The sequence below is a fragment of the Trichosurus vulpecula genome, chromosome 2 (genome assembly GCF_011100635.1).
Source record: "Trichosurus vulpecula isolate mTriVul1 chromosome 2, mTriVul1.pri, whole genome shotgun sequence".
In the NCBI taxonomy this organism is placed as follows: domain Eukaryota; kingdom Metazoa; phylum Chordata; class Mammalia; order Diprotodontia; family Phalangeridae; genus Trichosurus; species Trichosurus vulpecula.
In genome coordinates this window covers 242,265,390-242,290,907 of record NC_050574.1, presented here as the reverse complement: position 1 = coordinate 242,290,907, position 25,518 = coordinate 242,265,390, and the positions used below count along the sequence as shown (strand labels likewise).

Sequence of the window (25,518 nt, the reverse complement as noted above, 5' to 3'; positions counted from 1 at the left end):
GTTTCCACATCTGTGGGAATTGGTGTCTTACCTCTATGGCTTAATGATAGCTCTTTTGCCCCAGAGGGGTAGAGAAGACAATAAAACAAATACTTTGACATTTTTATAAACAACATGATTCCATTTTAAATAGACAAGTGACAGTGATTAGAATGCAGGAAACTATTGAGGTTCAGGTAATTTGACTATTTCAGAGTTGGAAGAAGCACTTGAACCAGACAGCAATTCTTTACCCTAACAACTGTGTTGCTACTGTCATTGACGCCTTCAATTAGTCAGAGTGGCAGAACTGAAAAATATCAAATAGTGTGTCAGCATCTGGCTCAGAAAGGCTACGTAATATATAGAAAAACAGTGATAATTGGAGCTCTAGGAAGTTGAGATCTAGCTAATAATTTTGTATTATTTAAACAGAAAGGATTCAAGTAAGTGATGTCTTGCTTAGCTATAACAATCTGTAACCCCAGTTCTTCAAAGATACATGATTCTAGCAATTATAGAATCATGCTGTGCTCTAGATTCATCATGGAAAGAAAACCCAGCGCTTAAAATTTAAGTTAAAAGTCAGTACAAAGGTTTTAATTTGTTTAAGGCTACACATCATGGCACAGATGAGCTCAGTTGTCCCCTAAAGAAGAGAAATCTCTGAGGAAAGACAGCTTCAGAATGCAAGTAGTACCTCATAGAAATTTATGGTACATAGAAAACACATGGCCATGGTAGGTTCACAACCAGTTAGTTACTAATGTTAGCTAGGGATGTGTGTGTGTGTGTGTGTGTGTGTATTCTAGGAGAAGAGGACCAAGATTTACTAATTTGCTATTCTTTCCTTGACTTAAAGAGTCAGCAAAAGAAATGACACTGTTTGTCTTTTGGTTGGCATTGCCCAGTATCTGAGGTAAAAGAAGGCAAAAACATAAACATAAGTGAATGTCTACTTCAACCAGAATGGAAGTCTACTAAAAATGACATTATTTAAGCCAAGAAAGGGAAAATATGATTACCTTTGTCAATACTCAAACCTCTATTCACCTCAGATAACAAAATTTTCGTTGTGGAAACCTTGCTATTTCAGCTTATTATCTCTATTTTTCACTCTGAATGGCTTTCTCCAGACAAACATAAGTACCAACAATCTTCTGTATGCAGTTTTATCCATTTGTTTTTAAATCATCTTTGCCTGCATGGTCTAGAATGAGATTCCTGAGGCAACTTTTTTTTTCTTTTTTAAGGGGATATCTAGAATGGTAGATCCTTGTTTTCTTCCCAATTCAGAATTCACCAAAACTCCAAAGAAAAAGGACATAGTGAATCATAATACTGACTCGTGATTGACAAAATCAAAGACTTTTGGCACTTCTTGGTAACATGTGAAGTATATTGCAGATAATAGCAAAAATGAGCATTAAACTAGGCAACCTTCATAAATAATTTCTTCATTTTTTTTCTCTTTCTTCTTAATAGTCTAAACTTACTAGAGTAGAATATTTTATAGCTCATTTGTCCAGTTTTTAGTTGCTACCTTTATGTTTTAATCCTTTCTGAGGGAAGGGAAAGAAGCCAGTAGATATTAAAGGTCATGTCTATTAGTCTTTTGAACTCGTGGTATTTCTCCACTTTCTCCTCCTCCATTGCTAATCCAAAAACAATAGAAAAAGCCAATGTGACTTCTCACAAAAATTTTATGAGGGCCAAAATTTAAAAATATTTGCTTTTAAAAGCTTTGTCATAGTAGTGAATGCATACAAAAAAGCAATTTTCAAAAGAGGAAATCTATATTGTCAATAAATCCTACAAATTATTAATAAAAAGAGGAATATAAATTAGAGAAACTGAAGTTTTACCTCAGAACTGTAAGATTGACAAAAATGGCCAAAAAAATGGAAAATTTCAAGGCTGGAGGAGCTGTAGAAAAACAGGTACATTAATGACCTGTGACCTGGTCAAGCCATTCTGAACTGAAAGAATTTAGAACTGTTATCAGTGCAATGACCAACCATAATTCCAGAGGATTGTTGATTAAAATTTGATACCACCCAACCAGAAAGAAAGCTAAAAAAGTAAGATAGTTCTGAAAACTACAAATAGATCTCATTAAAGGAAAAACAAAGTAGTCATAAAACACCTGTAGTTTCATAAATAAGCCCCTCCTTTCTAGCATGTACATGCATATGACAATTCTATTTGCTGTTTAACATCAGAATTAAAATAAAAATTAATATAATATAAAAAAAAATATACAATCTTCATCTCACACTGGTGTTTGATCTATGATAATACTAAGAAAGATCACATGATTTCCTAAGGGCTCATAACGAATTCATGTCTATAAAGCCACAATAATTATTAGAAAACACTTGCTGTTATGCCAACTATTGCATGAAAGGCTTCCCTTATGCCAGGTGTACAGAAATCATTATAAAGTGAAGAACTGATAATTATGGTGAATTTGGAATATAAAAATCCATTTGGCCTCAGTTATCTGAATTGACCATCTGCACAACCCCAATTTATTTAACAATTGCTTAATTCTGACTAGATAGGACTATACATAGATCCTACAATTATGTTGTGAATTTCAGACCACCAAATTGGGAGTTGATCTAAATTATAAAAGAAAGATTACTTGTTCTAAAAATGCTGAGAGAGAGAGAAAGAGAGAGAGAGACAGAGAGAGAGAGACAGAGACAGAGAGAGAGACAGAGACAGAAGGAAAAAGAGAGACAGATAAAGAGATAGAGAAAAATGGAGAGAGATGGGGAGAGAGAGACAGACAGAGAGAGCTGGAGGTGGTAAGGAGGCTGTGTGGAGAGTAGGCAGAGGAAAGACTCAGTGCTAGTTATCACCTGGGAGCTAGTGTTTGGAATTGCTCCAACACTGCTCCAGATTTCACAGACATAATAAGAATTGGCCTTTGGGTGAAGAACAAAATTTAATCCTTTCAAAATCAACGGTTTTATGCAAATAAAATGTAAGCTGTAAAATGCCAGAGATAATTTAGTTCCCTGCAGTTCTCTGAAGAGGTATAAATTGTTCTTTAAAGCCCTAAACAGAGATGAGAAGAGTCTACTAGATTATAAAGTCTCCTGGAAATTTTAAATTTTATATCTGAGTTACATAAAACATGACTACAACTGCTTTGAAGTTCTTGTCCATCTGGATATTTCTTGATATGACAGTTCTACTCCACCAAACAATGTCCCTAGCTCTAATATAAGTTAAATTCACTTTGAAATACTACTTCCTTTTTTGCAATGACTGAAACATATGTGTTTCTGAGCAATGGTATTCTGGGAGGACAAAAATTTATGCCAGAATTCTTTTACATTTTTTTCCCTAGACTTCTTCAAATTCTGTAAAAGAAACATTTATTAACATTTTAGACTTGGATTTTTTTTTATTTTGGTCCAGACTGATGATTTCATTGGTTGATGAAGCTCCTGAAAACTGTTTTGTACCAGGTAAGCTGTACTGTACCTTACAATCATATTCTGTACCTTAAAGTCATGAGTTGCCTGGGACATGGAGAGGTTAAGTGGCTTTTCCAGAGTCACATGCCCTGTATGTTTAAGAAGCATGATTTAAAAACAAGTCTTCCTAACTTTAAAGCTGGTTCTCCTTAAATTATCCCACAATACCTCCCAAAATAGATTCAGAAACATAAAGATATGGTGAGGAAAAATATGATAAGGGACATGTCATATTCTTATTTATATCCTCCATAGCACTTAACAAAATGCAATTAAATAAGCATCTCTTAAGGGCCTATTTCATGTCAGACACTGTACTAATTACAGAGAATTAAAAGAAAAAAACACATTTCAGTCACATCAAAGCTTTTTGAAGAGTAAAAGTCAACAGTAAGTACTCAAATATTTGTGGAATGAATTAATGATTAAATTATATTTCTGATTGCCAAGCCAAAGAATAAACATTTTTCATTGGTGTTATAAGATAGCTGCTTATAATGTTTTGATAATCATATAGATATATAACATCAATTATAATAATAAATGGCATTTGTATATATGCTAAGTCTAATAAAGCACTTTATATTATTTTATTTAAAATTTTCATTCACCCTATGAGATGTTACCTAGTTTATCCTTATTTTCCATATAAAAAACAAACAAATCAAAAACCAGAAAACTGAGGTTGAGGGAGGCAGAGACTTGCCCAGGGTCATGCATGTGATATGGGATTCAACCCAAATCTTTCTGATTCAAGGTCCAGAAATTCATTCATTGTACCACACTGCCTCTCAAATATTCTTTCATTTAAGTAATCCTATAGTCAGGTGGCATGATCTTTAAAGGAAAATAGATTTTTGAAATATGATGATAATTAAGTCTGGAAGGGGAAGTTGACCAATTTGCTTGTCTTATTTAGACAAAAAATGAGCCTAATTAAAATAGAGGGAAATTAAGTTGGAGATCTGCACCCTGGGATAATATCTAGTTTAATAACTGTTACTTTCTTTCATTTTCATCCTGATTTAAACAGAAAAGTCTTTTCCCAACCTCCATTTCCCTCCATTCCATTTAAATAATTAAATAGTGTTTCTATGTTGAAGACACTGTGCTAGATTCTGGGAAGTAAAAGATTGATATGACAGACAGAATTTTCTAGGCATTTGCCTGGCATATAGGAGATGCTTAATAAATGTTTGTTGAATTGAACAATTGAATTGAAAATAGGGGAGGAAATGTGCACACATAACTGACGTAGTATGTTAGAAAAACCCTGGCTCTAGAGTCACAAGCTCTGGGATTAAATTCTACCTCAGATGCTTACTGCCTATTTGACTTTGGGCAAATTTCTTAAAATTCGTGGGCCTCATTTTCATCAATTTTAAAATGAGGGGTTTGGATTGGATGTCTGCAGCATTTCTTTTTATGTATGAGTTGTAAGTATAGAAGAATTTGCTCAGGTAAAATGCAATAAGTAATTTGTGGAAGGAAAAAGCCCTCTCTTTGGACTTACAAGGAAATATGGAAAGGATTTGTTCCTACATAAAACATGAGGTGGAAAGTACTTTAGCAGGAAGAAGTTAGGTACTGTTTCCAATTCCGCTGGCTTTTTTAATAGAGTTTTTGAGAGTGCCTCATTTTATTTTGAAGTGTTATCAAAATCTGAACTATTAGATTCATTTATATGTCATTTTAAATTCTAGAAAACAAAATGTACATCATGCACCATTTATTGGTTGATTTGGCTATTCTATTTTTTTCCTTTGTCAATAAAGATAATAAAGTAGTATTTTCTGTCTTTGAATTCATTGATCTTTTTGAATAGTTGTTCAGAAGGATTTGAGGACTTGTTATGGATGTTAAAAGAACATTCACAAGATAATAAAATCTATATCCTCATCCTCCTGACTTGTTTCTTTATGTGTAAAATGGAAAAAAAATCTTTATACTATCTATTTAACAAGATTATTCAGAAGATTCTAAGGAACTTACTTTAAAAAAGGAAAGCTTTATGCAAATGTCAACTCCTTCTTCCTTCCATAAGATCCTCAGGCTATTACCCTTTAGTGATTTCTTTTCCCCTGGGAAGCTTAGATACCTTTAATATTCATCATAATCTAATTTCACCCATATGAAACTGTGTTTGTTATGTGAAAGATATCACAGTGTTTTCCCTCCCTTTTAAATAAAAGCACTTTCAGTGTTATTATATCTTAGAATCTCACAACAACTTTTTGTGGGAGGTGCTATATGTGTCATCTTCATTGACAGAGTAGAGTTTAATTCATGTCCTCCTGACTACAACTCCATGCATAAATACAGGTAGAACATATAGACACGCATACACACGCACACACACCCATACGCACACACACACACACACACAATGTATCTATATCTACATATGTGTATATAGAGTTTATACATATTTACACACATGCATACAAATATATACATACACGCAGAGGAGAGAGAGAGAGAGTAAGAGAGAGAGAGAGAGAGAGAGCATACACTTAGGGATGTCCCTGAAAGCTCTATCTCTAAATTTACTTTATATTGAATGGTAGTGACAAACAAAATTGAACAAATGTTTTCACTAAGGAAGTTATAAATCAATGGATTCCCAAGTTCTCAAATACCCTTTGTATTCTACTTGAATCAGTGACTTATTTAGTTAATTAAAAAAAAAAACATGGCATTGGCCATATTACACCCCCAACCAAGTTCTAAAAACATCATTAAAAATAACTAAGTCACTGGTTTATGAGAAATGTATCAACTCATTCACCAAACAATTTACAAAGAATTAAGAACTAATATCCAGTGAAAAATATCTCATTGCCATTGCCTAGAAGAATATGTATAGCTAGAAATAACAACATATCATAAAAAGAGCCCTTGTCTTGTAGAAACCTGCTTTTATTTTTTTTATACGATTCTCTTATTTTAATATTTGGATGAAAATTTCTGGGGAAAATAGAAACCTAAATGTCAAAATCTGATCAATTTATTTAGATTACTAAACACTTTTCTGTAAAATCACTCCATTTCTGTACGTAAGTCCCCAAAGATATGCTGAAGAACTCTGAAGGAAAAAAAAGACTGGATCTTGACTTTCTCCTTGGTAGAACAAAACAGGGCAATGCACTGAATCTTGAACTTCTGGACAAAGGTCACTTAATGCCCTGTGGGAGGCATTTCAGTCACATCAAAGCTTTTTGAAGAGAAAAAGTCAAGAATTTTGTCAAGCAGCTGCAGTAAGGCAATCTTTCCCTTTTCCATTTTCTCACATGTCCAAATATTGCAAGATACCATCAGTGTGGCAAATTTCTTGCAGTGAAAATAACTTTGAATTGCCTATAAGTTGCCAGGTGAATGGATTCATTGATGCTTTACTTCAGAGGAAAGTGAATCAGTTTGAAAGTAGTTGAAGGTAAACTTTTTTTTTTCCTTGTGAAGTACTCACTACCTGTTTGCAAGGGGTAGTATTTTATGATAGACTTAGGGCTGAATTTCAATGATATATCCATGTCAGAGAAACACTTAAGTAATTTATAATCATTTGAATTTTGAATTTCCCTATTCAATACTGTTGATAAGATAAAATATGGTGAATTAGTAATGAAACATAATGGCTTAGCAGCAATGTGTAATATGTATGATTTCTCTGAAAAGAAGAAGATGTATTATTGAAAAATTGTTAAATCTATCATCTATACGATATTCAAAACAGACGCTGTTTACTATTCTTTAAGAATATTGAAAGATAATGAAGTACAATGAAAATGTAGTTTTACTTTAAATTCATCTTTCCCCTTCCTAATAAATATACCTCATTTACAACTCTTTCTTGTACATTATTTCCTAAAGGCATTTTTATCACAAATTAAGTACTAGGGTACGTGCAGTTTAAAAAATAGTCTGCAAAGAAAGTGTAATTTATTTGTCTCTAATAGGATGTTTTTGTGAATAAGATGCTATCTCTCTGTAGGCCTTTAAATAAACTATAATTATAATCCATTTAAGGGTTGATAGAATAATTTGTGCACTTTATGCTCATTAAAAACATGCTATTATTTGGAGTAAATAGACCTAGACATGGAGATGGGACACAAAGTGAGTGAGGAGTGTGCAATATCATAGACTTTTAAAAATAACAATTAATAACAAACTGAATTTTTTAAAAGAAGATTCTAGTGATGCTCCTGAAACATAAGGAAATGATGTAATTTTTTTTGTAATCAAGAAAGAAAAATCTTAACAAAGTGTACTTTTCTCTGTTGGAGCTCAGGAAGTTCTCACAGGAGTATCTCAAATGGCATACAAACTCCATAAATGTTTATTGTCCAAAAGAAGGAATAAGGAGATATCTGGTGAGCCTACAAGAGGTCTCATCCTCCCTCGGTCTTTAATTTTCTATATAACCTTAAGTCAGAAGAAACCACAGCAATGCTAGAATAATAGTTCCCAAATCATCTGGGGTATAATTTTTGACTAACTAATCATTCCCATTTGTTTTGGAATAACTATTCTTACTGTATTACCAGGTATAAGTATCCTGGTTAGTTGGCTCAAATATATATTATATTTAGAATGTTTAAACTATAATTAAACAGCTATACATGTAAAAGCATAAATGAAGAAAAATCCTTCATGCTATAAACAAAGGATTTTGTTGACCTAGAAACCATGGACCTAGCTGATTGTAATATAGCTTTAAAGGAGACATGTTCCTTAGAGGAAATATTCTTCTCCTTGATGACTGTTAGCTTTTGGTGACATGATTATTTTGGAGTTGACTAAGTCAGTTAGGAGGAGCAGTGCATAGAGCACTGGGCTGGAAATTAGGAAGACATCTTCATGAGTTCAAATCTGATCGCAAACACCACCTATAAGACTCTGGGAAAATCACCTAACCCTGTTTGCCTCAGTTTCCTCATATGTAAAATGAGCTGGAGAACAAACTGGCAAACCATTCCAATATCTTTGCCAAGAAAATCTCAAATGGGGTCACAAAGAGTTGGAAATGACTGAAAAATGACTGAGCAACAAAAAATAAAGCTAGAGCCAGGTTGTGAAGCACTTTAAATGAAAAAAGTTTTCAGACAATGCTAGAGATGAGAAGAAGGCACTGAAGTTTATTGAGTAGAAAAAAGACATGGTCTGGATCTATGCTTTAGAATTATTACTTTTTACAGTTCTAGGGAGGGCTAGATTGGAGCTGAGCAAGATTGAAGGCAAGGAGACTTATTATGAGGCTAGTGTAATAGTCCAGGTAATGAGCGCTTGAGGTAATATGGTGGCCAGGTATATGGAGAGAAGGTGATGGATTTTTGAAAGATTTTGGAGTTGTAATCTATAGGACTTGACAACTGATTGAATACTTTTGGGAAGTAAGAATAAGGAGTCACACATAAGCAAGGAGAACCATAATTTCAAAGCATATAAGCATAAAATGAATTTGTGTTGGATTCAACTAAGTGACTGCAGGTGTAATAATACATCCGTTATTCAGTTTTCACCAATCACAAAAACACGATTTAGGATTAGCATTGGAACTAAACTCAATATGTTGGTTTACAAATGATAGGGAAGATGAAATTGATATTAAAATGTCCTGAATGTTTTTTTATAGTTAGATATCATAAACCTAAAGAATTTTGGATGATATTTAGAATTCTAAGGTATTTTTTCTTTTATTTTACAATAGTAATGCTAGTATGTCATTTTCAATAAAAGCCATAATCAAAAACTGTTTTCATTTGATAAATATAATTGATTCAATATTTCTAAAAATTATTAGATTTATGGAAATGTACCATCTTCACCTCTCATGATAAATTATGTTCAGAATACCTTTGCTCATGAGATGTATCTGCATTCCAGAAACATGGTATTCTTTTTTTCCTTGGTTATCCTTTTAGCCATTCCCTTCCATTTCTTCTTAAATGACTATTGCTAAAAATCATCAAAACATCATCCTAGATTGAAATTTTCTTTGTTTCAAAACATTTCTCAAGATTTACTATCAACTATATATATATACATATATATATATATATATATGTGTGTGTGTGTGTGTGTGTGTGTGTGTGTGTGCGTGTGTGTGTGTATGTATATGAGTAGGTATATGTGTGTTTATACATACAACAACCTAGAAGTTCAGCCAAAAAGAACAAGTTATTACTAAAGTTTTGAAATGTGAAACATTTTTAGAATATTTATTTTAGTCTCTTACATCTATTACTTACCTGCTTGTGAGCATGGTCATATGAATTAATATGATTGTCAAACTCCTGATGTTTGTAATACTGTTTGTCACAGAGTTCACAGTAGAAATTGGCCTTTAGGTCTTCTAGAGCCTTTGCTATTGTGTTCTCCTTCTCAGCATAATCCTGGAGAAAAAGATCCCACAAAGGAGAAAATACTTTAGATCTCCTTCTGATTTTAGTTGGATTCAAATGGACATCGAGTATAGTATTTTAATCACATATAATGGAAAAAAAAATAAAAGTAAAGCACTAAAATGAGGCCATACCTAATTTCCTCTTTTCATAATAAGTGCTAATAAATGCTTGTTGCTTTTCTGGATAAAGAAGGCTTAAGGTCAACATGAAAACAATAGAAGAATAGAAAGATGAAAATAATATTGAAAGATGGAAAGGAATAGAAATACTGAATTGAGACAACTGTCCTTTAAAGAAGCAGAGAGGGCAATGTAAGGACTGCTGAGCCCATTCAGCTGTGAACATTTTTGTCTTCACTAGTCAAAAGTTTCCACTTTCAAATCCTAACAACTTAAATGTTCCCTAGAGTTCTTTGAATAGATCTATATTGGTATAATAAAGAATAGAATTTTCTTGTAGCCTAAGTATTTTAAATCCTGAATCATTCAAGAAAGATCTCAATTGTGCTTCACTTGGGCAAAGGCATTCATTTAAACTCAAATCTATTTATGATGCCTTTAAAAAAATCAATTGTTCTAGAATCTGCTGAAAAATGAGCATATAGTCTATTTTGTCACCTCTCTCAACTGAAAAGTAAAAAAAAAAAACAAGCAAAAAAACCCCACCAAAATGAGAGGTAACTAATACCGTGTTAGAATCTTGCTGTGCCAAATACTTGCAATAATGAGCAATCTATTTGCTTATATACAGCTTTGTTTTACCTGATGCTAAATGACTAATAACAGAATAATGATGAAGAAAAAAAAGCTAAACTTGTTCTTTTGGCTTTGTGAAGAGACAGTTGGAAATAAAAAAGAAAACATAGAGGAAGCTACATAGGTTGAAAAGTAATTAGGCCAATTCTTTCACTCTAGAATAAACTCTAGGTACCCTATATTGAACTCATCTAGGAAGAAAATATAGTTTTCCTTAGATATTTTTGTCCTATAAATTTCTTCTACTTTACCTTCTCCAGAAATGGTGTAGTAGCCCTAGATACCATTCAGACACGTCATTTATCCTTCTTAATATATTTTACATCTTCCTTCAAGACCACATTTTAATACTCTCCCCCTCCATGCCCAATTCCCCACAAATAATTGCATAGTCACTGATGAGAGGTGATATTCTGAAAAGTGCAGTAACTTTTAAAAAGTTAGAATAGCATCTCATAATAGTGGTTGACCCTTTATGTCACTTAATGAGTGACTGAGACTTTTAACCAGCTTCAATAAACTTATTAATTATTCACACATATTCAAACTCTAATTAACTCTATGCTAATTGGGTGCCCCAAAAGTCATTTAATCTATGGAAATGTTATTCATTATGGTTCACTTCTTTTTGAATCTATGATTTCTATAATATATCTTTCTGCTACTTTTACAAGCTATTTGGTAGAAACTAGTAAATAACAAAAAAAAAAAAAATATTCCAAATGAGATTCTGTAGCTATTATGCATTAAATCAATATACTTAATCAGATTAATGTTCATTTCCTTATTGTTCTTCATCCTTTAAAAAATGTCCAAAGCAAATTTGTTGAAAGGATAAAAATGATAGATAATGCCATGTGATCAATAATTACTAAAATTGCTTTAAATGAACGTATTCTAGAAAACTTTTAATGGGAAAATGCAGTGCCATGATTTCATGCCTCAAGTGTGTGTAGTAATGATAAAACCCCATTCAATTTTTAAGGCATGAGTACTAAATGGTTTCATGTTCAGAGGCTAAACCTGCTGTTCAACCAATTCTCTGCCAATATTACTCCCTCTCTCCCCAATCCAGTTTATTTTCTCCAATAATCAATCACCTCCTCCTCTCCTCAAATATCTAGATGCTTAAATTTATTGCAGATTTGTTTTTGTTTGGTAAGGCTGGATCTTTCTCAAAGAAAATATTGTTTGGTTCTTCCTGGCAGAAATACCCACAAGCTTTGCTTAGACTATGCCTGTATAGCATTATGGTAGCTCAAAACAAACAAACAAAAAGTTGGGGAGGGGAGAATCAAAAGCAATCTAGTTAATTTCTAGGTCTTATAGTATCAAGAAACCCAATATTTAATTCTTAATTGGATTATTATTTAGAAATATTGAACTCAATTCAATAATTTTTTCAGGGTTGCGGGTAAGGCACTGAACGTATTTGCTTGTCTTTGAGTGGACAAAAGATGAGTGATTGAATTTTTCCCTTTTCTGGATATTAATTTTGTTGTCCATGGTCTGGGTTGAATCTCTCCAGACTGAGAAAGAGGGGAGGAATGGATCTTTTGAGCAGAATTTATAAGCAAAACTAGGCAATTCATGTGGTAACATTGTTTTCTCTTGGAATATTTTATCCCTTATCTGTCCTTATAGATGTAGAGTATTCTACTACATCAGGTTTTCATCTCTCAACTAAGATAACTAAATAGAATATGTTCCTCTTTAACTCATTTCTCTGAAAGAGTATCAGGGTTTTAAGCCTTCATTGTTTACAACTACTACTCCTTAATCTTGGAGGTTTGTGATGGTAGAATGGAGAAGAAAGACTTTTATTGGACTGATTCCAAGGCTACAGGAATGATTTAGAGGGTAAGAGAGAAATCTTCAATTAGAAGTAAAATGTGCAGTGACTTTTCACAGCATTTTATTTTTATAAGATAAAATAAATCATTTGGATTAAATTCTAGAATAATGGTATGTTTTCATTTAAATATGACTCAAAGGTCTGAGATGTTGAGTAACTGTCATGAGTAATTACTAAATAACAGATATGGATATTTCTCCTATGCCTGCTGCAATAATTTGAAGATGGTTATTAGATTGGAAAATAAAGAATAGAATTATTTGTCAAATTAAAACAGAATGAAATTCCTTCTAAAGAAAGATGATGAAGGGGAGATAACTACATGCATTGCATAGATATACTGATGCAAAATTAGAAAAAAAATAGTACAATTCCCTCCTTTTCCAGATAAGAAGACTGAGGCATATAGAATTGACTTTGCCAAGGTAGAAGAGTTAGTGCTATTAGTGACAGACTTAGGAGTGTATCTCAAATGTCTGTATTTCTATGTCATTAGTCTTTAAACTATATCCAACTTTCCAAGACTCTTCACTCATCATTGTGAAATGAAGATTCACGCTCTTTTGACTCCTAAGCCCATCCTCCCTCATCTTGATTTGTTAACACCAAATAAAATTCTCTAAATTATAGTGCAGTGGCTGACTTTATCCTTGCTCCTTAAGTTGTATTCTTTTTGAATTTGTACTGAGCCCAGGAGCCCTACAAAAAGAATAATATGACTCTTTAATTCTTATACAAGCCTACTGTACTGTTTTCAGTAGGAAATTGTTTTTCAGATAAAAGACTTCCTTCACTCTGTGATGTTTGGTGGCCCATCCTTACATTTCTTTGGTTGAACTAGTATTACTCACTCTACCTAGGGCCAATCAATATTAGACACCTCCTGTTACTCTCAGATACTTAGTTCGTTCATATCACTACTATCTGCATTCTTCATTTATCTCATGTTAATCTTTCTTTTGAAATGAGCAGTTCACTAAATGTTTAAACCACTGCATACAAGAGGAGCCAAAGACACATTAAATGATCTACAAAGAACACAAAGAATAGAAAACTATACCACACATAAGGGGAATATTTCAAAGACTCCAAATGATGGGGTATAGGCCTCAGCTGAGACCTTTTTTCCCTTACCCCAAAAGAATTTGGGTTCTATTTGTCAACAGGACCTGGAAAAACTCCACCTTGAACTCTCCTTAAATTTTCCCACTTGATGAAGTCTCTGGCATTCACTTGAGGCCGTAATCTTCTCAACTGGCCTTTCATTATCTTCTATGCCCAATTCTCTGTTGCCCTTAACCTAGTCCAGCCCTTCATTGTCTGTTACTCTGGATCTAGGGGGAGCCCCACCCCCCACCATTTCCCACCCCCCACCATTTCCCACCCTTGATACTATCTAGACGCCAGACTTTCTTTGTACAGGTGGCAGACCTCCAGTCACTCCAGCCTACTGGCCACTCCCATCAAAATCCTTCCTAGATCCCTCCTCTGGTCACCCCAGATTACTTGGCCACTCCTAGATCCTTCCCACAGTCTTTCTCTAGACAAGATCCATCTTGTTTCCATTAAAGTGCTCAGATTGAATCTAGCCCACTTGCATTAGAGATATAAATTCTCAGATTCCCTAAGATTCTGGTGAATCCTTAATAAATCTTGTTTTTCTTAGGCTAAAAGAAGGCTGGGGTCAAATTCATTTAGGCAGGACACACATGTCACTATTTTGGGGTCCCAGCACCCCTAAACCTCAATGTAATAAGAGGATTTTCAAGTGCTTTTACTTCTTTGTCATAAATGTTCTCCAAATTTTAGTCCAGTTTCATCTATTTTCTATATGGGAGTGTGTCATCGATCTTAAGGGTTAGGGCTCTTTAATGCCAACTATTCTTACTCTCCTATCTCATATTTCTTTCTACTATACATATTTATTTAAAAAAATTGAGTTGACTGACTAATTGGTATCACTGACTGCAATTAGGTAGAAGCATAACAGTTGAGGCCTGAACTACAGTATTAGAAACACAACCCTTAAACCCTTTAAGGTTAACTATAGAACCCTGAGGGGATACACCAGCATTTCTCTGAGCATTTTATCTTCTAGTATATGTGGGGATTTGAAGAATTAATCCAGAAATGGTGTGGGCTACTCTATTCTAGTTTCATTTACCATCTTTCAATTTGTAACTTTAAATATATATGCTCAACTGGTTTCCTTTTGAGTGGAATGGTGAAGCCCTCTCATGGAATCTGGATCTTGGCCTTTCTGTGAGTTAAGTGGGATGAATGGGAGTGGGGAACTTTTGGCATGGCTGAGGGCTTCTATTTGACAGCTAGGCCTAAGTTTCAACTTATTAAAATCACCTGAACTGTGTTCTTGCCAAATAAGGATAAAAGTGTTCTTAAGAATTTTTATTGGCTCAATTAGCCTTTCCTTGTGCCTTGTACCTGGATTAGATTTCTCTGAAATTGTGAGCCTGGACTCCACCAATGAGAGTAAAAGGCCAGTGGTGGTGGGGTGGGTGTTGTTTATGATAGAGTATAAAGCTAAGTTCTGCCCTCTGGGCCCTGCCTCTCCCCACCAATTGTCTGTAGCTTCAGAGTTGCCCTTTCTTTTATTTGGGGGGGGAGGCAGAGAGAAGATGGCAGCTGGAAAGCAGGGACTAGTGTGAGCTCCCTGCCAAGTCCCCCCAAAAACCTATAAAAATGGCTCTGAACCAATTCTAGAACTGCAGAACCCACAAAACAGCACAGGGAAGCAGGGCTCCAGCCCAGGACAGCCTGGATGGTCTCTGGGTGAGGTCTTTCCCAAACGGAGCTGGGAGCTGGGAGCTGGGAGCAGAGCAGAGCAGAGGCCAGCATGAGCGGCTTGGACCAACCAGACCAGGAGCCAGTCGGAGCAGGCCCTAGCACCCTGATTCAGTGAGCTTCGGCAGTTACCATACTTCTCAACCCACAAACACCAAAGACAACAGAGACGGTTAGTGGGAAAAGCTGCTGGAGTGGAAGGAGTTTGAGGTTCGGCCACCACACCCGGGGCAGTGGAGGAGGGGCAGCTACAGCTGCTGTTGCTTCCAGCCCCAGGCCCCCCACCTGGTGGGAGTAATTAAGTGGTAGGTCAGAGCAGGAGTGCACAGCCTGCTGAAGATCTAAGCCCAGTCCGGGTTGGGGATTCTTGGGGAAGGAGGAGTGCTGGTGTGGCAGAGCTGGCACATCCCCCCCAAACGTGGAACATAGAACTCTTTAGTCTACAAGCAGTCATACCTCACTGAAAAACTCAAGGGTCAAGTTAGTTGGTTGGGAATATGGCCAGGCAGCAAAAACACACCCAGATTCAGTCTCAGACTTTGGATTCTTTCTTTGGTGACAAAGAAGACCAAAACATACAGCCTAAAGAAGTCAACAAAGTGCAAGAGCCTACACCAAAAGCCTCCAAGAAAAACATGAACTGGTCCCAGGCCATGGAAGAGCTCAAAAAGGATTTCGAAAAGCAAGTTAGAGAAGTAGAAGAAAAATCGGGAAGAGAAATGAGAAGGATGTGAGAAAACCATGAAAAACAAGTCAATGACTTGCTAAAGGAGACCCAAAAAAATACTGAAAAATATACTGAAGAAAACAACACCTTAAAAAGTAGATTAACTCAAATGGCAAAAGAGCTCCAAAAAGCCAATGAAAAGAAGAATGCCTTGAAAGGCAGAATTAGCCAAATGGAAAAGGAGGTCCAAAAGACAACTGAAGAAAATACTACTTTAAAAATTAGATTGGAGCAAGTGGAAGCTAGTGACTTTATGAGAAATCAAGATATTTTAAAACAAAACCAAAGGACTGAAAAAATGGAAGACAATGTGAAATATCTCACTGGAAAAACTACTGACCTGGAAAATAGATCCATGAGAGATAATTTAAAAATTATTGGACTACCTGAAAGCCATGATCAAAACAAGAGCCTAGATGTCATCTTTCAACAAATTATCAAGGAGAACTGCCCTGATATTCTAGAGCCACAGGGCAAAATAAAAATTGAAAGAATCCATCGATCACCTCCTCAAATAGATCCCAAAAAGAAATCTCCTAGGAATATTGTTGCCAAATTCCAGAGCTCCCAGATCAAGGAGAAAATACTGTAAGAAGCCAGAAAGAAACAATTTGAGTATTGTGGAAACCCAATCAGAGTAACGCAAGATCTGGAGGTTCCACATTAAGAGATCGAAGGGCTTGGAATACAATATTCTGGAGGTCAATGTAGCTTGGATTAAAACCTAGAATCACCTACCCAGCAAAATGGAATATCATGCTCCAAGGCAAAATATGGATTTTCAATAAAACAGAAGACTTTCAAGTTTTCTCAGTGAAAAGACCAGAGCTGAATAGAAAATTTGACTTTCAAACACAAGAATCAAGAAAAGCATGAAAATGTAAACAAGAAAGAAATCATAAGGGACTTACTAAAGGTGAACTGTTTTGTTTACATTCCTACATAGAAAGATGATGTGTATGATTCATGAGACCTCAATATCATAATAACTGAAAGGAATATGCATAGATATATATGTATATTATGTATATATATATACGTGAATGTGCATGTATATATATGTGTATATATACGTATATATATGTATATATATACATATATATACATATGTGTATATATATATATACATATATATATATATATATATGGAGAGAGAGAGAGAGGACACAGGGTGAGTTGAAGATGAAGGGAATATATCTAAAAGAAATAAAATCAAATTAAGGGATGAGAGAGGAATATATTGAGAGAGGGAGATAGGTAGAGATAGAATGGGGTGGATTATCTCGCATAAAGGTGGCAAGAGGAAGCAGTTCTGTGGGAGGAGAGGAGAGGGCAGGTGAGGGGGGGAATGAGGAAAATTTGGCCTGAGGAGGGAATACCATACATACTCAGTTGGGTATCTTACCCCACAGGAAAGAAGAGGGAAGAAGATAAAAAAAGGGGAGGATGATGGAGGGGAGGGCAGATGGGGGTGGAGGTAATCAAAAACAAACACTTGGGACAGGGGACATGGTCAAGGGAGAAAATTCAATAAAGGGGGATGGGTTGGGAAGGAGCAAAATATAGTTAGTCTTCCACAACATGAGTATTGTGAAGGGTTATACACAATGATACACATGTGGCCTATGTTGAATTGCTTGACTTCTTAGGGAGGGTGGGTGGGAAGGGAAGAGGGGAGAGAATTTGGAACTCAAAGTTTTAAAAACAGATGTTCAAAAACAAAAAAAAAAAGTTTTTGCATGCAACTAGAAAACAAGATACACAGGCAATGGGGCATAGAAATTTATCTTGCCCTAAAAGAAAGGAAGGGAAAAGGGTATGTGAGGGAAGTGGGGTGACAGAAGGGAGGGCTGAATGGGAAACAGGGCAATCAGAATATATATCATCTTGGAGTGGGGGGGAGGGTAGAAATGGGGAGAAAATTTGTAATTCAAACTCTCGTGAAAATGAATGCTGAAAACTAAATATGTTAAAATAAATAAATTAAAAATAATAATAATAATAAAAAAGAGATTGCCCTTTCTCAAGGGATGTAATAAGAAATTTTTCTGTTTCTAAATTTGAGAGACCTCTGACTTTTTTTTTAATTAATTGCTGCCAGGTGGTCTCACCCCACACACCTTCAAGGATAAAGCAAACAGTTAAAAAAAGAGGAAATTTGTTTTTTAATGATAATTGCTTTCCCCATTGGGAAGTTAGTGTTGCTAACTTATACCAGTTTTGGTATTGCCAGGATAGTGTGATGAATAGAGAACCAGACCTTACATCAGGATGACTTGGTGTAACTCTATGATACACGATGTCCGAGGAAAAACAAAAACATCATTTATTTCATCTCCTTAATTTTACTCTGAAATTAGGCCCAGAGAGTAAAGTACCTTGTGTACATATTATTGGCTAGTGTTACATTCAAATCTCATTCTTTTCTTTTTAAGCCTGGAGTTGTTTCCGCTATATTAGGCAGCCTCCTAACTTTCTTTGCTGAAAAATGAGGAATAATGTGCTCCATACAGTGGTATGATGAGTAAACAAAGAAAACTCTTAGAAAATACAAAGCCTTAGATAAACACTATTTTAAAACAATTAATCCCTCCCATGTATTTGTTTTGTCTTATTTGTTTAGTCTTGTCTAGTCTTTTGGGTAAGCACCTTGAGGGCTGGTACTGTGTAATTTTGTAGTACTAAATGCACTGCACACATTATCAATACTAATGCCACATTCAGCTGTTTCTGATATAAATAATCCAGTAAAGGATATGGAGCTCAATAAACAGATGGGACTCTAAATAATCTAATTGTTCCAAATGACCCCCAAAATATTTTTAGACTTAAAAAATTCCTTATCTTAAACCTTTCTTCCAGAACAGTCATTTATTATTGTTTCTCTGTCATTGCAAGAATTAAAAAGCCCTGGAAATATACAGCAGGCAAAGATTTGTACCCTTACTTGAAATTTAGATAATCATTTTGCCTTAAACTCAATTCCAAGTTAAAAAAAAAACATAATTGAGAAAAAAATCCAGGACTCTCTCCCCCATAAACATAAACAGTACTTTCAAAACTCTGTTGACTTTTGTAATGAGACCTTAAAACTGAAACTTAAATCTCATTTCCTCAAAAAAGACATAAGATCTTCTTAAAGCAAAATTTATAGAAAGTAGGGATCAGAAGCATAGCATGTAAGGAGGTAGGGAGTTTCAGAGCTGATTTTTAACTTGTAGAAAATAAGATGTACAATCACTGTTTATTTCCATTTATCACATCACAACCTAGATATCTATAGTAATTCTCAATTCAAATGTGAGCTGCAGCAAGTCCCTCCCCAGCACACAGTTAGCTGACTTCATCTTTCAGTATACACTGGGTCATTCTATGTACTCTGACTAGATAAATGGTTACTAACCACTTCATACAAACATCATTGTTTTGATGCCATCTCTCTATTCGAAGTTCTTTTCTCTATCTTCAAATGCTACTAAATAAGTCAACATTTATTGGGTATTTGCTGTATGCAAGGAACTGTACAAGTGATGATCTTTGTAAAGATTTCCTAGAAAAATACCATTTGAATTTGGCTTGGTCTGAACAAATGCAGATTTTCAGATCCATTCTAGAACAGGGTTATCTAATAATTACTGAAATTTATATAGCACCAATTATGTCTGTTCAATGACTTGCCCAGTATCACTTAATTAAACATCAGAAGTTGAATCTGAACTCAGGCTTTCATGTCTCCAGGTGCAGTGCTCCATCCATTGAACTACCTACCTGCTATCTCACAATTAAATGAGTTCCTCTTCATTATCTGGTCACCTCCTATCCCTAGCATTTGGAATCTTGTTGCTGGAAACTTCTAGCTTCCTAGCTTTAAATTATAGAGTAGCCTGTCAACCAGCAAATGAAGGAACCTGGGGGAAACTCCCCAAACCTAAGCAATAATGGTCCCAAACCCCCTTTCCCCAGGAATGCAAAGTTTGAATATCAACTAGCCTCCAATTCCTCAGGAGTTTTCTCTCTCCTCATTAGACTAAATCAGCAGTATTCCCAGGTATAGCCAACTTCCTCCTTTTCCCCAATGCCTAGTCCTGTTAGAACTAGATAAGAGCCCTATTAAAAACTCACTAGACTTTCCTAGTTTGGAGAGAGGATGTCTCCCATTTCCTCCAGGGGCCACAGTGAGGAACTGTTTCCATCATTTTCCATGATTCTCTTGTGTACTGTCATTACTACTCCACAATAAAGCTGCTTTTGCTTTACTGCCGCATGGTCTTGATGTGAGCTCTTTGTTTCTTTATTCTGGGCCCTGGTGCCTGAAACTTAAGTCTAATAAAGACATCAACTAATGGTTGCCTACCTGTTAATGACTTTAAACATGGGAAATCAAGCATTTCCATGTAATTAAATTCCTGTACCCCCTATAAAATACCCAGTTCTTTTTTCAAGGACATATCTACTTGTATGGGACTGACTCTAGCACCCTAATGGGGAAAAAATAATGAAAACCTTAATGAGTTTGAGTACCAAGTGGGGGATTTCACTTACAAGATTCACAATCCTGTTCTTATTCCAACACTGATTTAAAAGTCTTCTCACTTAAGGCCTGGATTACCCACTTGAAAGTATCCTGTCTCTCTAGAGATTCAGGTGTGTCCTTTTCTCTCTCAGTGACTGAAATTCATAAATATCCTTCCCCCTTTCCCTTCCTTCTTCAGGTTCTGGGAGGTGGTGGTTTAGCATTAAGCAACTTTAATTGTGAGAGATAACATACACCCACAATAAAAAAGATGCAGCATTTTTAGTATCACTAACTTGTTTTTGTCTTCTGTGAAAGCTCAGAATTTTTAAAAAAAATAAACTTTCAATGGGCTGGGGCATTTGATCATAATAATCATTTCAGGAAACTTATACTATTTATTAGGTGGCATAGTAAATAACGTGCTGGGTCTGGAGTCAGGAAGAATAATCATTCTTAGTTCAAATCTGGCCTCAGACACTTAATAGCTATGTATCTTGGGCAAGTCATTTAACCTTATTTTTCTCAGTTTCCTCATCTTTAAAATGAGCTACAGAAGGAAATGGCAAACCCTAAATGGGGTCACGAAGAGGCAGACAGGACCGAAAACAATGTCAGTAGAATTCAATAGTAAATTCAATTAAATTCAGAACACCTGTATGGTTTATAATATGTCAGGTTTACTGTGCGAGCCAGGAGAAAGATATAATGTCTGTGTTGTGTTATATGTTCAAATGTACTTTTCCTATATTGGCCTTGATCAATATATTTCTCCAATGCTTCATTTGTGGTATGGAGTAGATCATAAGTTTTTCAAGACCATTCCCTAGAGTATGAACCTATAGAACTTATGATACTGGAAATAATTCTAACATGTTCTAAAGACTGTGCATCTCATCTACAGAAACCAGCTTTACTAAGTTCAGAGAGGCTGATCTAAATGCTGATGACAAACTGTTAATTTTACAGCCACAGTAGTTTTGAAAGGCCATTCACTAAATTGTAAAAGTACTGTCATTTATATTTGTGGATGGGGATGAACTGAACCCATCAATCTTGGAAGTGTTAGAGTTTGTCTTATTTTCCCCCAGAAATCTGTGAATTGCTTGAGGACAAGAACATTGTCTATAGTTGCTATCTTATCATTTCAAAATTGTGATGCTTGAATGAATTTGACTGATATTACTGTTGTATATCACTATAACCAACTGTGTAAAATTTTAAAATTAAGACAATATAATACTATTTGTTGCATTCAATGCCTCATTTCTGCAGGCCTGTTTTTGAGTCTTTTTTTATCTTAGTGGCCTTTTTTCTGGTGTGTAAATGATACTTCCTTTGAAATAACACAAGTACTACATCTCAAGATTACAAAGTCTGATTTCTAAGCAAGTTCAATGTATTTTGCAATCATTTTTCTCAGAGAGATTTTTGCAAGTACAAGGCAAAAAGGCACCACCATCAGCTAGATAGCCTGTTTTGATTTACAGATCAGAGAAATTTGATATCTACACATTAGTTTGCTCTGGTAACACAGAGAAGGCCAGCTTGATAACACCCTGATGTTGTAATCACATTGATGATTTATTTTTTTTTCTTTTTGAATTCCAACACATCTTCACTTCTCTATGTTGAGTGACCTAAGGTCTTCTTCACTATTTTATTCCTTACAGATCCTAGATAATCAGAGTGAATGGTCTCTTGTTTTTCTTTCCCTCAGTCTTCTTGTAAAATTCGAGTCACTTTTATTGTATTTAAATATGCTATATTGATTATATATTTTACTTATACTTAGATACATATGCATACACACACATTTCATTTAGTGTTTTATATCAGCTTTTCATTTTTATAAGTTTTATAACTACAAAGGTGGGGTTAAAACCACCTTACCCCATATCAGCTCAAATATCTTAACTAGCTGGGAGCATGTCTCTCAATGAATCTATCAAAAGACCTTAGCCTAAGTGTGAAAAGTCTTTGAAAGCCATTATATTAACTGAAATGAGGCCAAAAGTGGCATCTCTTCCAACAGTCTTTGAAATTTAGTCATACCTGCCTGAATATTCTATATATTATAAAGCAAGTTGACAAGAGAGAGGCATTTTAATAGAAGTTGTAGCATGTATCTTTGTACTAAGGAGGAGAAACCTCAGCTTTGCCCAAATCTCTTTCCCCTCATATTTCACCAGAAAAGGATTTTGCCAGCTCCAAAGGATGCTAAGCCTCCTCATCTTTATATCACTGTCCTGGTATTGTACCCCTAGGAGAACAATTATGGTTTCTATCTTCCCAATGGGTGTTCTAAATAGTGTCCCTGAAACAGTGTTTACAGTAATGGAAGCCAAGTATATATGGGACTCATGGCTCTACAAGAAGCTCATTAAGATACTACACTATGACAAATGAGAACTTCATGAGCACTCCACATACAAGAGAAAAGAATTTCTAGCATCCAGGGCCTGTGAGCTTTTTCTTTGCCACTGCTACTCTCTGAACTTGAGCCCACTTTTTTATCTGGACAAAATAGGTACTTGTGGAAACAAATGTCACAGATGCTTGGGAGTGAGTGATGATGTATGCCAATTGTTGTTATAAATACTACCTTATTAAATATGCATTGCTAAAGGCTACTTAATAACTGCTAACTAAATTGATTCTCAACTGGTAATCTTGGAGAGAATATAGCGGTGGGGGTTTGAGCCAAAGGCACTAATGATTCATTCTTGACCCTACAGGAATTCTTCTAGAGCACTGAGGGGAAGAGGTTATTATTCAAATTCTGGGGACTCAGATTATTGGTGCTAGTGGGAGCTGGGAGGAAGATGCCCCAGAACATTATAGGCTGCATGGACCACTTAAAACTTGCTTTGAAATGACTAAATGTTCAAATACAAGAATCTAATCAAATTTCAGGAAAGAATAAGGGCAATATCCCTACTTATAAAGTAACTTGATACATAGTAATACAAAAGTATGCAAATTCATTTTACTCTTCTGACTATTCAGATTTTATTTCTTGCTGGCAAGATGTCCAAATTCCATAGAATCAGGACTGAAACACACCCTGAATACATTTCAAAATGCCTTCAATTTGATCCTACCTCATAACACATAAGAAATCTTTGGTATAGGAAGGATTTGTTTTCTGAAGGATGGTTGAGATAGGGTAGAGTATCAATATCTAGAAATGACTCTAATGTAAAAATTTTAAAAATCAATAACACACTTAAAGAACTCTTTAGTGTCAATTTGTGATGTTATAAACATTTTTAAAGCAAAGAAATCCCTTTATTTAAGTTGATAGAAAAACAGAAATCAGAGAAAGTATACATATGAGACTATATATCATGCAATAAAAATTAAAGGAACTTTCCCATCAGCAGTGAGTTAGCTCAATTTAAAGATAGTTTAAGATCTCAATCAAGGAGAAATTCCTCAAAGTCTCTAATGTAGTAACCTGGGAATAGAGACATGATCATAGTTCTACATGTCAGCTTCTTCCCAGAATTTTATAAGCTCTTTCAATTTGGAAGAGCTCCTCATATTGTATTTGAATCACATTTTAAAGATCATATTTGAAGATTTCCATGTTAGTTAAATCTCAAAACTATGGACTAGGGATATAAGGGATATTTGACAAAACACCTTGGTATTCATGGTGTCTATGGCTACATCCACCACACTTTATATTACAATGAAATTAAACCATGAAGTATCTCTTCCATGATGTCATTTTTCCCTTTCTCATATTGACACAATTGTTTTGCCTGTCTCAAATTCCAGAAATCAATGCCCTCTACTTTTCTGTCTGTTGAAATCCATTTTTTCCTTTCATGAACCACTTTAAATTTAAATTTCTATGAATCCTACATTCATTTTCCAGGTAAAATTAATTTCTCCCAATCTAACATCACATTCAGTAGTGTTTGACCTATTTATCTCAACTCAACAAATAGCTATATGATTACTATGTATATAACATTGTGCTAGAAAATAATAATAGGTAACATGATAGGTGCTATTATTATCCTCATTTTACAGTTTAGAAAACTGAGGTACCCAGAGGTTGAGTGACTTATTCAAGGACACACAGCTAGTAAGCTGTCTGAGGCTGGATTTGAACTCCAGTTTCTAACACCAGAATAACTCCTCTATTCACTAAGCCATAGTTGGCAGATGGCATGCAGAGCTAAAAGCCAGTGATCCATAAAGAGCTTAAATTTTACTTATATTTTAGTTCACAGTACAACTTGAATAATATTTATATGCGTACATGACGTACTCCCACCTCTCTCCTTTGGACTGTATAAGCTTTGAGGGCAAGTGCTATTCTACTTTTCTCTTTCATACACCGAGCACCAAACACAATGCACTATACATAGTAGTCACTTTATACATGGTCATTGAATTTTTGAAGCATATTATTGATTACAGCTTTTGTGAATTATAATTTTGTAGAGTAAAAATTGAGTAGATAGATTTCACAAATTATAGTCGCCCTACTTTCTGAGTTTATGAATTTCCCATTTTTGATATGAAATGAAACTGTCTTGCTGAGAGCAAAATAAGGTAAAGTAATAGACTTCAAACTTTTTAGCTTTTGCACTTCTTTTTAAAAAAGCATTTTCTCAAAAAAGCAAGCAAAGCTCTGTAGGTACCATGTTGTGTAGCTTCACCTTGTGTCTAGTTAAAAAGATCATGATGCATCCATAGCTTCTATCCTATAAAATGTAATTCCTGGTGATTTGCAGTAATTGCCATTAGTTGCAGCAGAATATACCCCCTGCGGTTTATTCTGCTCCTTCTTGAACTCTGATGCAAGATGTACTCGGTGTACTTGATACATTGCTAACACAGCAGGGAAGACAAATTTCTAACTAGCCCTACATTTCAATTCCCTGGAAGAATATAGGTATTCTCTAAAGAGAAGAACTTTAATGTAGGGAAGCTACAACTTCAATTTTGATGGGGATGAATATTTGGAAC

General features: G+C 35.0%; 1 protein-coding gene across 1 annotated transcript in view; it reads right to left on the bottom strand.

Moving 5' to 3' along the window:
- The window catches only part of ZNF804A (zinc finger protein 804A), a 434,023-nt gene that overhangs the window by 67,069 nt on the left and 341,436 nt on the right, over window positions 1-25,518 (bottom strand). The window contains exon 2 of the mRNA XM_036745327.1: window positions 9,722-9,865. Coding sequence (XP_036601222.1) covers window positions 9,722-9,865 — 144 coding nt within the window. The remainder of the gene's footprint in view (window positions 1-9,721; window positions 9,866-25,518) is intronic.